Source organism: Onychostruthus taczanowskii, unplaced genomic scaffold, assembly GCF_017590055.1.
Source record: "Onychostruthus taczanowskii isolate IOZ18803 unplaced genomic scaffold, ASM1759005v1 scaffold22, whole genome shotgun sequence".
In the NCBI taxonomy this organism is placed as follows: Eukaryota; Metazoa; Chordata; class Aves; order Passeriformes; family Passeridae; genus Onychostruthus; species Onychostruthus taczanowskii.
Genome location: NW_024499462.1, coordinates 12108363 through 12124046, shown reverse-complemented (window position 1 = coordinate 12124046; position 15684 = coordinate 12108363). Strand labels below are relative to the sequence as shown.

The following is a 15684-nucleotide window of genomic DNA, read 5'->3' as shown; positions in this document are numbered from 1 at the left end:
CCTGGCAGAAGTGCCATGCTACAGATTTTCCAAGGTCTCTGCCTTAAGGCAGGGCACATGACAATGTTCCAAGGATTTATTTTACCTGAAACTTCATTCAGCTCTTGTTGTGCAGCCATCAGCCAGCTGAGTGAATCTAGGCACTGGAAATTATCTCATGCATCTCTGTTTCCCTAAGAGTCATTTAATGCTCATAGAGATAATGCAGCTGTGAGGTTACTTGGAACACCAAAACAAACTTATTTGCAGCTGGCTTGGATATCTTTCTACTAAATCACATTTTCAGTTCAGTGCAGTCCAGTGCCAACTATAACTCATTTACCTATCTAGGCAGTACAAATATTTAGACCAAAGGAACTGGATAGCTTTAAAGCAGCACTGCAAACACCTCTGAATTTCTGATCTCTAGCTGTCACCAGTCTGATTGACAGACAGTGACACCACAGCCCAAGTCACTTCTCCTTCTAGAGGGGCCTTCTAGATGTAGTTAAGAAGTGCAGTATTTCAGTAAAACCTGAGTACATGACAAATGGCAGAAAAAGGAAGATTTGAATCCTGCTGTATCTTGTGTCAGAGTGAAGACGACAAAAGTTTTTGATTCTTGGATCTGGAAAACAAGTATGCACCTACAGGTTTTAGGGAGAAAATTAGGAACAGGGGGCATCTGCACAGCCTGTTCAAAGGTTCAGGGAGAGGATAACTGATCACACTTCTCAGGAAACAAAAACAGCAAAGAGGAAACAGTTGCTCTAGGGTTTTTTCCCAGAAGGAGAGTTTGAGGAAGGCTGAGAGACTCTTCCTTGGGAGAACAGAGGAGGAAGGAGAGGTGCTGCCCAGGGCTGAGAAGCTCCCTTCTTCCTGCATCCAGGCTTTTCCCTGCTCTCCCTGCTGAATCAAACTATGACCTATTTCTTCATTTATTATGTGTAAGGTTGTTGTATTAAAATTAATTGAGTAAATGTTGCAGACTGCTTTTAAAAACTGGATTATTTCCCCCTCTGCAGAACTGATTCCTTAGGATAAGTTTAGTTGATGGCCACTCCTCTGAAATAAAGAGTGCCATGGGAATTCTACCCTCATACTTTCTTCCCTGTTTCTTAGAGGGTCTAATTTCTTGTGATGTTAATATATTAAGTCCCCACAGAATATGAGACATTTCTCTCCTGAAATTCAGAAAGGCTTATTCCTTACCTACGCTCACTTGTGGACTTCCAACTTGAGCTGTTTCTATTGACTTAGTTCCTTCAATCAGTGAACTCCATGTGCTTTCTGCAAATGTGAGATCTGTTCTGATATGAGTCTGAAGATCTGAACAGAAGGAAATAGAGAATGTAAGCAGACAGTACCTAAATAAAGGTATGGTTATATCACAGACTTGACACAGATAGAAAATGGGGAGGGAAGAAGAAAGCTGAGCCATAGTCACAACAGTTGTTACATGGCAAACATAGAAAGGTATTCTCCTTAAGCTCTGAATTGTCAAGTTATGAAAACATTTCTCTTGAGGGAATTTCAGGTCAACTACTTCTCTGACCTGACCTCTAAAGAAACTGCTCTTCATCAGCTACACAGCCTGTGGAGACCTACCTCACCTTAGTCACCTGCACTACCTGAAGCTAAACCCTCTGAATACACCCACAAATATTATGTACTGGTTTGCTGTTATTCACTGCATTGCTATAACACTGCAGCATAATGTGAACAAAATCACATTTAACTGGGCCAAGAAAGACTATCTGTTGTAGTGGGTCTGCATTCTTAGACATCTGTCACTTCAAATCTCCATCCTCATCTCATGAAATGAGCTGCTTTGAATACTTCTTTGGGAGGCAGAAATTATAAAAAAACCATGACCACTTTCTCACGAGCAGAAGATTGCTCAGGACCAAGGGAGCACAAGTAATTTGGAGGAGATGAGTTTAGCACCTGCTGTAAGCCTCGCGTCCTAACAGATTCCAGCTGGCATGAGAACTGCACCCTACTCACCCCGATGTCCTGTGTTGCAGCTGAAGACAGCTCTCTGAAAACACACCCAGCGCTTCAAGCGCACATTCTGACCCAATACTCCCTCCCAGCGGGCTGTGGTTTACCCACACCTGAAAGAGTTTAGTCCTCTATTAGTTAAAAAAAATCACTTGTGCTTCTCTCATTATGGTTAGCACCATACGAATAATACACTACATTTGCTTGTATCTCCGGGCATGTTTCATAGTCGTTCTATGTTTATTGCTAATGCTTATATACATGCATGTTATCATTGTTATCACTGTCAAGTCTCCAGGTATGTTTCTAGTCATTCCTTTCATAGCTTTCACTCACATTTCTCCTTTGCTTTTATAAACGTCCCTAAGGCATTGCTGACTGCCGCGGGGAAGCCAAGGAGCCCCTTCCACAAATCTTACCCCGCACTAAGCTGTTTACTCGCCCTGACCGTACTCCCCTTCCCCGAAACTAAAAAGCAGCATAAAAACTTCCCCCTTGAGTCAGCCGCAGGTCTGCTCGCGGCGCGGCGGAGCGCCGAGGGCGGCGCGGGGCCGGCCCAGAGCGGGAGCGGCAGCGGCCCCGCCCCGGCGCGGCCTTTATAGAGCCCGCAGCGCGCTGCGCCCCGGCAGCCGCCGCAGCGCCGCGAGCCCGGCACCGCCGCCCCGCCGCCGGTAAGTAAGTGCCGTGTCTTTGAAACCCGGCCGGCAGCTAAAGGCACCGGTGCCGCGTCTAAATCGATCGGGATGAAGCGATTGCTCTTAAAATTACATAGAAATTTAAGAAATAAATAAGCTACTGCGATGCAGTATCACAGCTGCGGGGAAGGTCGGTTCTAGTTGCCACAGTATGTCAGAATTTTTAAAGGAATCAGCAGTACTGCTGTTTGTGGTGCGGAGGCTGGGCCTAAGAAACTAATTATAGTAGCAAAGTATAAATTACTTCCATTGCTGCTAAAAATAATTGTCATAATAATGTTTAAGGGAAGTGTATCTGCTGAAATTTCATCTGAATCTGAAAAGCATGCACAGCTGAGTACCTGAGGCATGATTTGCTTTCTTGCGTGATGACACCTGCTTATCAGCAAAGGTTGCACCTGCATTAGCATTTTCATTTGTTTAGTGTCTAATTTCCAAATGAATCTAGTGATCTTCTCTATACCCTGTGTTTTGGTCCACACCACTGCGTGTGTGAACTTAACATGTGTTAGCAGTGTTCAATAACGAGCTACAGAGCACTTATACTCTATTTCTTCCAAATAAAGTGAAACTAGAAAGTGCAATCCACATATCAGCAGACATTCAGTCTGCAGGACCAAACTGGAATTAGTCGTAGAAACCTCAAGCAGGTACAGTGTGGAGCAGGTCTTCAGCAGCAGCTCAGTTCTGTACATCCTCTTCTGGTGCATTGCTTTTTTTGCTAATGTAAATATAGCTAAGTTCCCTGGAATATTTTAAAAATCAAGTTTTACAGTTTTCTAAAAGTGGGAATACTTTAAAAAAATACTCCCATGTCTTACGTTGCAATTTAAAAAGAGAAAAAGACATATGTGACTTTATTGTGCCCCCACAGTTATTACAATATAGTTATTTGCCATTTGAAAGACTGCTATATGTGCTTGGCTACAGGATCCAGCTGCATATAAGAAGTCATGACAGAATATGTTGTAAACCTCTAATACTGAAAATAAGTGAGGCAACATCACCAGCAGATTTTCAAGAGCTGGCAGTGGTCAGAGGCACTCGGTCAGGTGGCCAGGTTTGCCTAAGTGATGAGCAGCAACAATATGCAGCTGATAACTACAGAGGGACTGAAAAACGGAGCTTTTTTTTCATACCTTGAAGCTGCATGCTCAGTGCTTTCATTGAAGGTAGCAGTGGTCAATTAAATAGGTACAAACAGTTGGGCAGCAGCTAAATACATCTGCCAATTTCCAACTTTTAGTCCATACTGCAGAAATGGAGTATGGATTTTTCCAATTTCTCTTTCCCTCCTTCAATTACACTCTTTAAAAAAATCTGGTTGTATTGCTGCCTGTACAAAAAAAAAAGCTTCAAAGCATAACCTCTAATTTACTATATGGAAATAATAAGCAGATATCCTGCTGCAAGTAAAAGCTTAGTTCTTCATCATTTGTGTTGTAACTTATTATGAAACCAAATGAAGACAACAGAAGCAAGAAAGCTGGCAGTGCAGGCTACAGCATGACACTAAATTCCTCTTTTATTTTCAGAATCAAATAATACAGATAGAAGAAGAACAAAGGGAGAAGTTAACTAGCAACATGAAGTTACTCATCTTTCTCACAGTATCCTTGGGTGCACTTGTCACCGGACTAGAGTCTGTAAGTTTTTAGTATATCAAAAGCCTCATCTTATTTCATGGAGAAAAGATACCCAGTTTGCAAAGCAGAGTGAAAACCTTGAAGGACAGAACAAGAATCTATTGTTAAATAAATTTTCTGGCTTTCATTCTATGGCATGAATGTGAAGCACCAAGGTCAACAAAATGATATGGGGCAATTGATGAATGTTGCATCTTTGCTGTGCTGCTTGGTGGAGAGGGTGAAGTTTCCTTCCCAGTTTTAGGGACAATGGCCATTAAGAGCTGCTAATGTTCTTACAGTATAAATAATTGCAATGTTGATCTGATGCGGTGGCACAGATCAGTGGGGCTTTTCTGATCCTGGGTTTTTTTTGGTGATTTTTGTTTGCATGACGTGGGATTAGTTTTCATTCCTCATTTTGCTTTGCTTAGTTAGAGCTTCACTTCTCATTCATATCCAGATTCCACAGAGCAGGTTCAGCAGGTAGCTACGTGCAAAAAACTAAACTGTTGAAGGTGTGCAGTAGGGAACAGAGTAAAGTTTATCAAACCACATAAGAGAACTGCCTCCTTAAAAGTATTTTTTTTTTCTTTTCCTGTAGACTTATAGCTGGAAATACTACAAGCTATATAAACGCAGATCAGAACACAAGGGTAAGCATCTGCCTGTTCTTTTTGAACCTAAAAAGGGTTACTATCCTGTACTTATACAAGAAGAAAGACCTTTAATGATACTGAAACACCTAAAACTTAATTTTCAATTATATTTCCCTCCACATTCAAATGTTTTGCCTATAATTAGTGATGTCTTTTACTTACAGAATGCCCCTGTTTGAATGGAGGAACATGCATTACCTATTATCTCTTTAGTGGAATTGGTCGTTGCATATGTCCAGATGGATACACTGGGATTCACTGTGAACTAGGTAGAGTATCTGTCTTCCTTAATGCTAACTAAATTGATTGGAAATGTCTAAAAGATAGTAAAAAAAATTGATATGAAACACCAAGTGAAAACATTACCCAGAGATATGACTGGATAGCCTTTAGCAGTTTGTGCTAACAGACTAAATGAGGAGAAGCAAGAAAAAGCTGGTGCAAAATCAGGATCTCTAATTTTTGTCCCTGCCTCCTCACTAAGGTTGCTTACCTCAACCTTACTTTTGGTTTGGAGTGGAAAACATGAACTAGTTTGTGGATGGTCAGAAGCAGAAAAACTTACTAGACTGTGAAATCCACTTAAACTGTTAAAGAATTAATACGCATGCTTTAAAGTGTAAGATACTTGATGCTCAAAATCCATACAGAGCAAATTTAATAACAGTATCTAGTCAGTCTGGATATTGAATCTGGTTATGAGTGTAATGCTAGAACTTTTTTCCTCATTAGAAGGATTTGTCCATATCTGTCACAGAAGAATTATAAACAAGAGCATGCTGCTAATAAAATATTTATTTTCTCAGACACCGACAGCACATGCTATACTGAAAATGGGGAGGACTACAGAGGGATGGCAACAGAAGACAAATGTCTGCCATGGAACTTGCCCTTACTAATCAGGAGGGGTCGTTACCATGCTTATTCTGAGAATGCTTTGCAGCTTGGGCTGGGCAAACACAGCTACTGCAGGTAAGAAAGCATCACTCTTCTTGTGACAATTTCTATTATCACAGCTCCAGAGGTGTGTAACAGAGCTGAATTATTGACTAAAACTATTTGGAATGTGACTTTCTGAAGCATTATTTCCCCTGGAATATCTTGCAACAAAATATTTTGGTTTTTTCCAGAACACTTGGAATTTTAAGATACTATGACTTGTTTTAAAACTGTCTTTGTTAAAAGAACACTCTTTATCTTTTAGAAACCCAAATGGAAGGAGCAGACCCTGGTGTTACACCAAAAGGGGATCTGCCATTCAAGAAACACCTTGCAACATAGAGAAGTGTGGTAAGTAATATTAGTTTCAACACAATTGGGGTTTTGGTTTTTTTTTACTTTATTTTTAATAGCACAAGTTTGGAGTTCAGATGTTCCTACAAATAAACAATTTTTTTCTTTTCACAGGGCCTACATGTGGTCAAAGGAGCATCAGCAAGAACTTCAAGATTGTTGGTGGAAAGCAGGCAGAGGTTGAGTCTCAGCCTTGGATAGCAGGCATCTTCCAAACCATAAGGGGCATGGAGCACTTCCTGTGTGGTGGCAGCCTCATTGACCCTTGCTGGGTGCTCACAGCAGCACACTGTTTCCACACTCCGTAAGTTTCTAATTCCATGGGCTTCTTAGTTCACACTTTCTTCAACTAATTTCATGGTGTGATGCTCCCTGAGCAACCCTTTGGAATGCACCGCAATAAGAATGTTCCTTTGATTGAACAAAACAAGAGCAGCAAAGGAAACATTAAGCCTCTGGGAGCCTACATCTAGCAGAATGAAATAGCAAGATGTGGACAGTTGGGTGGGATACAATTTAAACAATTCAGTGTATATTGGTGCCAGGATTTCATTTTTACCTCAGCCCTTCCCCAAACTTAATAATTTTACTGATGATGATGAGCTGTGTAATACATCTATGGCTGTTTTTTGTTGACTTTTCTATGGAAAGCTGATCCTTTTGGCATCCTGCAGGGGATTCTTAAGGCCAACGCCTTTCATTAGTAGCAGCTAGTTAGGCATGTTTCAAAATGTCAGACTATCTATCTTAATCCCTTCAAATGGAAAATTGGGATGCTTTTTGTCAGAATATTGGATCAACTTTCAAAGCAGACTAAAGTTTACTTTTTGTTATCAGCATTAAAATAAAACTGGGATTGGATTTCACCTGTTGACCTTACTTTCAGAAATCAGTAGTCTTCATCAATCTCTCTATTCTCACTCAGGTCAAAAAGACCAATAAACAAATCTGTCTACAAAGTCTTCCTTGGAAAGTCCATACTGAATGTTACTGATGATAAGGAACAAGTATTCATGGTTGATGAGATCATCTCTCACCCTGACTTTACAGATGACACAGGTGGCAATGAGAATGATATTGGTAAGTGTTGTCTTAATATAAGCCTTTAAAACACTGGGATAGGTGAAGGCTGCATAGTTGCGGCATACATTTAGAAGTAGTAGAACCAGAGATGGGAAGAAGGGGAACAGGAACAGTCTGAAAACTAGGCCTGTGCTGACAGTTTTTGCACTTGTATAAGTTTTGATTGTGGTACATATCAGATGCATTAACTGGCAAGCAGTCTCTGGACCTGTGGAAGATATGGCTTTTGCATAAGCACTGGTGGCAGCATTGCATTTCTGCCATTTTGCTATGTATCTAAAGATCAGTAAAAGATGAAAAAATGTATGTATAGTAAAAGATTAAAAAATGCGTGCACAGTAGGTTTTGTTATATAGCATGGGAATGCCATATGAGCCACCTCATTAGCTGAAGGTTATCCTGAATTAATTCAGGCTTTTATGAAAATCTGTGTTTCACAAGCCTATTCCTAGAGAAACCATGTCAGAGATTGGTCTGTTCAAGTCGCAAAAACCTGACTTCTCACTCTTGCACTTGACATTTAGAACTCTACCACCCCTTCCAGATTCCTGCTGCTGCTGAAATAAAGAAAATCCAAGAATATCTTTGTAAGCTATTCAGGATAGTGGGTACTGCCCTCTACAGCCAGCCAGAAAGTTGATCTTTTAAAACATCTAAAGATACTCTTGCCTGAGCTATCAGCCCCGATTCTTTGAGGAAGCAAGTTTAAGTTGGAACATTTGTCAATTTTAGTGTTGGGAAACTAATGTTGTTATTAAGTAATGACTCATTCCAAAAGCAATGAGGGGAGCTGTGTGTAACCAGAATGAAATATAATTGCAGCTATTCCCATTAACTGCACCAAGTACTGCTACTGTCAGAACTTGAGGGGAAAAACTTTACAAATCTAACTATATCTCTTCTGACTTGGTTCATAGCTTTGATAAGGATAAGGACAACTTCTGGACAGTGTGCAGTAGAATCCAAGTATGTCAGAACAGTCTGCTTGCCAGAGAGGAACCTTTACTTAAAAGAGAATACACACTGTGAAATAGCTGGCTATGGAAAACAAGATTTTTGTAAGTAAATGGCTTCTCTTCCCAAAGTTGGTTTTCCACAATGATGGGAATGTGATAATTTTTATACTATGATTTGTGAAGTATTAAAAAAGGATTATCTTCTATTATATGTATTCCATGTGCATCTCTTGAAGATAACCTTTGCTATCATCTTCTCTAGTTGTCTGTGGCATTTCCTATCTGATGCTTCTTTCTCATCAACCATACAAAGTAAGGCAAGATATAAACCACAATTTTTATTGTTCCTGATGTGATGAGGAGCAGAAAAAAATTTAAATTTGTGTGGGAGGATTAGCAAAGGATTGCATATGTGCAGAATTTCCATCAAAATTATTAAACTCTTTCCCTCTAAAACCTAAACTTTATATTTTGTATTTGGATCATTTGTTTTTCCTCTTTGAAACTTATTTATGAACAGTAAAAGCAAACCAATATTGCATAAGGTGGAAATAAGAACCTCATTGGAGAATTGGAATGGTTACGCTAATTTAAGTGCAGAAATTGTGTTATTGGGGGTTTCTTGCTGCTTTTTGTTTCTTGGAGGGTGAAAATAATGAAATACTTTTTTTTGCAGATGACATCTTCTATGCTCAAAGACTGATGTCAGCCACTGTGAACTTAATATCACAGAGAAAATGCAAATATGAATACTATGACAATATTAGAGTTACTGACAACATGGTCTGTGCTGGAGATCCCACATGGCAGATTGATGCCTGCAAGGTAAAATTGGTTTGGTTTATTTTCTAAATAATTTCAAATGTATGTACACTGCTATATGGATCAGTTGGCAGCATCTTATAATTCTACTAGTCACAAGAGTCTCTAATGTAACTAGAAATTACTGTGACAAGTGGAGTTGACCTGTCATGTGGCCAAATATCTGGAATAAAGTTGGAACCCAGACTTAGGTTTTACCCCCTCCAGGTCTTCCTTTGGAAGTGCAAGAAGTGCAGTATCTTAGCTACTGTTTTTCCTCAAGGCCTTATTTGCAAACTGTTCAAGCAATAGCTGATAGGTATTCATCAGAGCTGTATAGCAACTGTTCTAATCTCAGCTTGCACATTAACTATAGCTTTGCAAGGGTAGATTGCAGGGGACACTAAGCTCCTGCAGGTTCCTCAAAACTAGATTTATTTCCCTGCACCTTACTGGGCAGAGTGACCATAGGAGCCACTGAAAAGAACAAGCATCCTCAAGTGTCAAAGTACCTTATGCACAGGGAGACAGTGATGAATGGGCATTGTGTGATGAACAACAGGGCATGTTGGCCTTGACCTTGTATCACTAGTCTAATATCTGTGCTTATAAACTTAGGATGGGGATGGAGGGTTGTTTTCCAGGGTAACTCTTCTCCTGGTATCCTGATAGGGGGAACTAGAGACCTGCTCAGCTTTAGAGACTGTTCAAGTCACAGCAGATGCCAAAACTTCTGTTCCATCTAAGCAATGTTCTTAAAGATCAAAGCTTTAGCTCATAGGTCCTTACTAGCTTGCTTAACTCTAAAAAAAACAATAATCACAGCCTCCATGTGCAGAAAATGACCTAATGTGTTCTCTTTCTGTTGTCAGGGAGATTCCGGTGGCCCCATGGTCTGTGAGCACAATGGCAGGATGATGGTTTATGGGATTGTCAGCTGGGGAGATGGCTGTGCAAAGGAAAACAAGCCTGGTGTTTACACCAGAGTTACTCAATACCTTAACTGGATTGACTCCAGCATGAATGGGTTAGCTGCCAAGAGTCGTTTTCTTCCTGAACCAAAGTGACTTATTTTTGACAGCTGGACTGAAAATGAACGAAATTTTGTCTATACTGACACCAGGACAATGAAGACCTGAATGTCATAAGAGGCATTCATTTTGAATGCTTGTGTGGTCAGTCAGTCACATAAGTGTTCCTGAGGCATGAGGCAGAGAGGATTGATACATTATCTTACTACTCTGAATTACCTGGAAACCACTCAGTGGGAAGCTAAAATATTTAACATTTAAATGAGTATTCCCATGCATGATACTATGCATAGCAGTTAGCTGTCTACTTCATTTATGAACCAGCATTTGCTCTGGAAATATTGATACGGTTTCAACTTACTTAACTCAAGTATTCATTTTATACATGACCCGAGTCTAAAATCTCCCCTTGTTGTACTGAATAACACTTAGTCTCAAGTCTTTCAAACCTAGCCTGTTAAGACCAGTACTGAGAGAGTGATCAGACTTGGCATCAAAAAGCTGGGGGAAAAGTAGTAGGTGAATCAGCATTACAAACTCTTAATGTATTTCACTTAAGAATTGTGCTGCAAGAAGGCAAATTGGAAACTTGCTGGACTTCCAGGTCAAGTGTGAAGGTGTCTGTGTCCCCTGGAAAGTCTGATTATGCAACCTCTACATCTACCTATACAGCCTGGAGAAGATTTAAGGACTTGGCATTTGTCGAATGCTGCAGGCATCAAAAGTCAGAAATTTATTTCCATTCATTTAACTGATATTATATGGAAGTGATTTTTTTTTCTCCAAGACTTACGCTGAGTTTATTTTTAAACTTGTCTTTGTTTTGTAGATTTGAATTATTTGTATGAGGGCTGGAACCTCAAGCTTTATTTAAATTATTTTTACTGTGTTTAACTTATTGTTTGTATTATGGATGTTAACTATCATTAAAAAAACCTTCTTCCTATGTGTGTTTTGCCTCTGGAAAATAGATGGGTGACTCAAAAGAGAATTGACATTATTAAGTTCTAATCTGACTCTAATTGCCCTTAGTAAAACATAAATATTAGTGAAGGATTTGAGATGCATAAGCTAAATTCTCTTTTTCCAAAAAGCACATGGGTGTCTGTGAAAAGGCTACTACAGCTGTAGCTTCATGTGGTCTGGGGACATGAGCCTTGCACAGTGGTGATGGAATGACAGGAGGAAGAACCTTGATGAAGTCTGGTCCTTGCGACTCAAGACTGAACTAGGTAACATCGCTGCTCTTTGCAGTGCTGCTGTTGTTGTCATGTGTCCTTAGACTTCAGTCCCCTCTCTATAAAAGGGGTGGGGCAGCACTTCCCTTTTCCCACAGATCTGCCTGCCTCTGCGCTGTCAGGAGCGAGAGTTGACAATTGTGTGACTGTACTGTGGCTAATGCCCTGACAGACCAGTGGTGGACAAGGACACCAAGCGCTACTGAAACATGAAATGATTACTGACAGTGCTGGATTGCAAACTGTGAGGCACTATAATTTGTGGTTGGGATCTGCAAATAAATTTATTAGTGGAATCTGACCACTGTGTGTGGTAAAGCTATTTGGGGTAAGTTTGTGGATTCCTGATTCAAGTACAACAAAGTTTGTGCACGGAGTTGGTCACAATTGCATTGTTCCTGGAGTTAGAGATCTCATGTGAGAGATGGGAGACAAGAGACTGTGAGAAGAAAGTACCTCTTCACTGCTTCTTTTGACAGGAGCTACCAGGACCACTTGACCAGTGCTGGCAGAGAATGCTTCATGCCCAAAGTAAGCAATGGTAATACAGTTTTAGACAAAAATGTTCTAGGTTTTAAGCATGTCTTTTGGCATGCTACAAATTTCTTATTTCACTTTTACACTTTAATACTTATCAAAATACTTAGTTCAGTGAATCCTCAACAGGTAGAGAATATAAATACCTTCATGGCCATTGCATATGATTTTCATTGCAATGAACACATTTATAATCAATTTGTCTAGGCTTTTTCTATGCAGAGATATAGCTTAAATTTCAACTTATTTCCACCATTATGAATATAAATAAGAACGAAAAAGGAGTGAAAAATAAAATTTGCATTTAGGTGTCCTTCAGTCTGAAGTCTAGGGAGCTTCTAGGTAAAGTATAAATAAAGACAGGATCTTGAAAGTAGAGAGTGTTTAGATGCTGTTTGGATGTGCATCTTATTTGTTTAGTTTGTATTGGATAAGTTATTCCAACAAAAATTAAATTTTTAGACAAACATAACTATACATACACCTCTGCTCTGGCTGCTATACCATTTTATATCGTCTCCTTCAATGTTCTTTGCATAATTTGGCCCCACAGCCACAGTACCAGCTGCCTGGCTAGTTATGAGAGCCTGGAAAAATGAAGGGCAAAGATGAGAGCACAGTTTTGCAAAACTTCCTCTCCCTGCAATAGAATCCAACGGAAATACTCTCTTTCCATGTTACAGAGAGTGAGCAGGTGTTGATCCAGGTTCAGGTGCTGGTGAAGATGGAAACAGCCCAGAGAACTGTGCACAGAGGCTGGCAAACACCCCTGGAGAATGCCAAGAGCGTGACCAGAGACAGAATGGTTTTGGAAGATATTAGACATCTGCAGGGTACAAACAAACATGCAAGACAAAATTTGATATCATAAAGCTACTCTTAGTTAATGTGGTTCATTGACTTCAGGTATTTGCTGGTGCTAGAGAGGAACAGAATAGGAGTCCAACAAGTATTTAGAAACAGCTCAGAGGTGGGCATCAGCCCAAGTGAAGAGATCACCCTCTCGGAAGCCTTAGAAGCATGACTAACATGATCTCAAGTTCCTACTTATCTTCAGTCCCTCCACAGAAGAAACACATCAAATAAAGAGGAAAAAGCAGTATCCAATGTGTCCAGAGCACAGAGGAAGCTTGTTTAACCTGTCAGCTCTTAGAAGGAAGTGATGCATCCTGAATGATCAGACCACTTGACCTAATATAGTTGAAGCTTTCCTCATGGAAGTGAAACTAAAATGTGACTCAAAGCACTTAAAAATAAAATCTGTTTTAAAAATACTAAAAATGATGAGGAAATGTAACACATCATCACCTATTTGTTACACCACTTCCACGTGGAATTGTATGCATGAGAATATTTTGCTTGTGCATATTGAAACATGAACTAAAAACCTAACATGACTATTTGGTCACTAAGCCTTTGGCTCCCTTCGGACACCTAACCACAGTTCTTGTTTTAGGCCTCACAAGTACAGAATTTATCCATAAAAAGAGAATAAAATCTTTCTGCATCCATCAGTCTTGTAATTTCAGGTTTCAGATATCTCCATCTTAAACTGAAGTAAAAAAAAGTGACATATTTGAAACACTACAAATTCATTGAAGAAAAAATCTGGGTTCAAACTTGGTCTGGCATAATCCTTCCAAATCCATCACATCTCATGCAATATACAAGCAGACAATCTGAGCAGAATTTGGGTTGGGCTGTTTAACCTTTTGGCAAGTGAATGAAATGGAACTATGAGAAGTGGAAACACATGCATTTGAAGGAGCAAGGACTATGTGCTTGAAGAACAGCAAAATGAGATGCAGATCCACGTGAGCACTCTGCTCAGTTCCTGTGTGCATTTCCATTGCTACAGCCAACACGTTGACTCACTTGGATTTAGACAGCATCTGCCTGGTAGGACACACTAATGATCTTTGAAGCTGGAAAGGGCTGTGAGAATACCAGCATCCAAACAGAATCCAGAGTGAATGCAGCAATCCAGAGTCATTGAAAATGAATAAGATAACAAACAGGAATAACCAAATGCACAGAGGTAGACAAGTGATGACTGGTATTAAAAGAGATCCAGAAAGCATTGCAGACCACAGCCTGGATTTAAGTCAACAGTGTTGAGTAAAAAACTGTAAACATACTGACACGTACTTCAGGGCACAGTTTGTAAACCTCAGGAGAAGGCAAACACTCAGCTGTGTTTTGTTTTGAGTGTCATTCTTCTTGATGAGAAGACAACAGTAATCAGTGGTCGAGAACATGACAAGGAGAAAAGACTGAAAACATTCCAGAGAAGCAAAATACACAAAGAACATTTTCTTCATAAGAGAAAAGGCTGAAGCAGAGAAGGGAATAAACTGTTCTCTGCATCTTCTGGAGATGGGGCAAAAAACAATAGTCTTGTTTGCAGGAAGGAAAACTGAAGTGAAATATGAAATTACTCTACTGGTAAGAGTAGTGAAGCATGAAATAAATGGAATTGAGTGGTGTTGAGCCTCATTCACTGGAATTTTTTCAAGAAAAATTTAAACAGAAATAAAATAGCTGTTTTGGATTCTTACAATGCAATTGAAAGGTATTTTGAGAAATCATTTAACCTCCGGTTCCCTGCTTTGTTATGAAATCAAAGAATATGCTCAGTGACTGAGATGACTGCATGAAAATACAGCCATTGCAGGGAGATTTAGAAATCATATTACACAACTTACCCATCTTTTTTAAAAGTGGCTTTAAGAAATGGGTCCTACGAAAGAAAAAAGTCTGGATTTCTGAATTAACAATTAAAGGCAAACCTCTTAATGCTAGACTAATAACTATAAAGAGTTTTGAGCAAACCTTTCAGTGACTCTTAAGAAAATAATCTAGAAAGGACTAGAATCAAATTGTTTCCATGTCCCACTGGACAAAATAATGTCAATGAATAACATGTGCAACTGGCAAGAGAGTAAAATTATTAGTCCCCATTGGATAGTGGAAATGTTTTTTTTTCTACTGAGTAACTGAAAAGTGGTTTGTATGTAATGCTATGACTTGGCATCATACACACAAATTACCTCAGTATGCTTTGAGCTAGAGGCCTCTGGGTGTATGATAAAATCTCCCAAAGTTCAATATTATTGTAAGAGGCAATCATGGAAGAAGATGAAAATTACAGGCAACCATGAGACTTTGCTAGTCACAGATTTATGCATTTTGGGACTTGGTGCCTGTTTGGTGACACTATAATTCCAGAAAACCAGATGGACACATTTACACATCCACAGGCAGTTTCGCATTTACTAGAAATGAATCAAAGTATCTCTGCTAGTCACAGCTGGGATGTTCCAACTGCAGTAAATTCATAACATCAACAGTAGTAGTTAAGAATTACTTACCACAAGTTCTTCCCTAAATTTTCTTTCCTTGTGCCACAAAACTTTAGCCTAAGTTAAAACAAAGCATGCCCAAATGACATAAACCAGAACATCACTACAGCTGTTGAAATTGCAGCTGTTCCATGAAGATCACAGCATGTACTTGGCATTACTACAGCATGTTAGCATCCATGATAAAAAAATCTTCACTAATGTTCCAACTCCTTCATCTTCAAATGCACCTGCAAAGTCTGACACATTGCAAATTTGTGTGGTTGGACAATACTTTTATTTTTAAACATGCTTACATGCTTATGTGCTATGTTAACAGCAGCTCCAGCCACATGAAGGACTGTTTTAAACAGTCACCTGTGACCATCTCAGTCACATTTTTCTCTAGAACTTGCTAGACCATACCTGCAGGGCAGCAAAG

The 15684-nt window shown here is 39.6% G+C and overlaps 1 protein-coding gene across 1 annotated transcript; it reads left to right on the top strand.

Annotated features, from left to right (window-relative positions):
• The first annotated feature begins 2612 nt into the window (after positions 1 to 2612).
• Positions 2613 to 11072, top strand: PLAU (plasminogen activator, urokinase). Its single transcript, XM_041405065.1, has 11 exons — positions 2613 to 2654; positions 4214 to 4324; positions 4908 to 4959; positions 5127 to 5231; positions 5769 to 5934; positions 6167 to 6252; positions 6370 to 6559; positions 7181 to 7335; positions 8256 to 8396; positions 8971 to 9119; positions 9968 to 11072. Exons 2-11 carry the CDS (start codon positions 4265 to 4267, stop codon positions 10160 to 10162), a joined length of 1299 nt encoding a protein of 432 aa, XP_041260999.1. The 5' UTR covers positions 2613 to 2654; positions 4214 to 4264; the 3' UTR covers positions 10163 to 11072.
• Positions 11073 to 15684: the final 4612 nt, after the last annotated feature.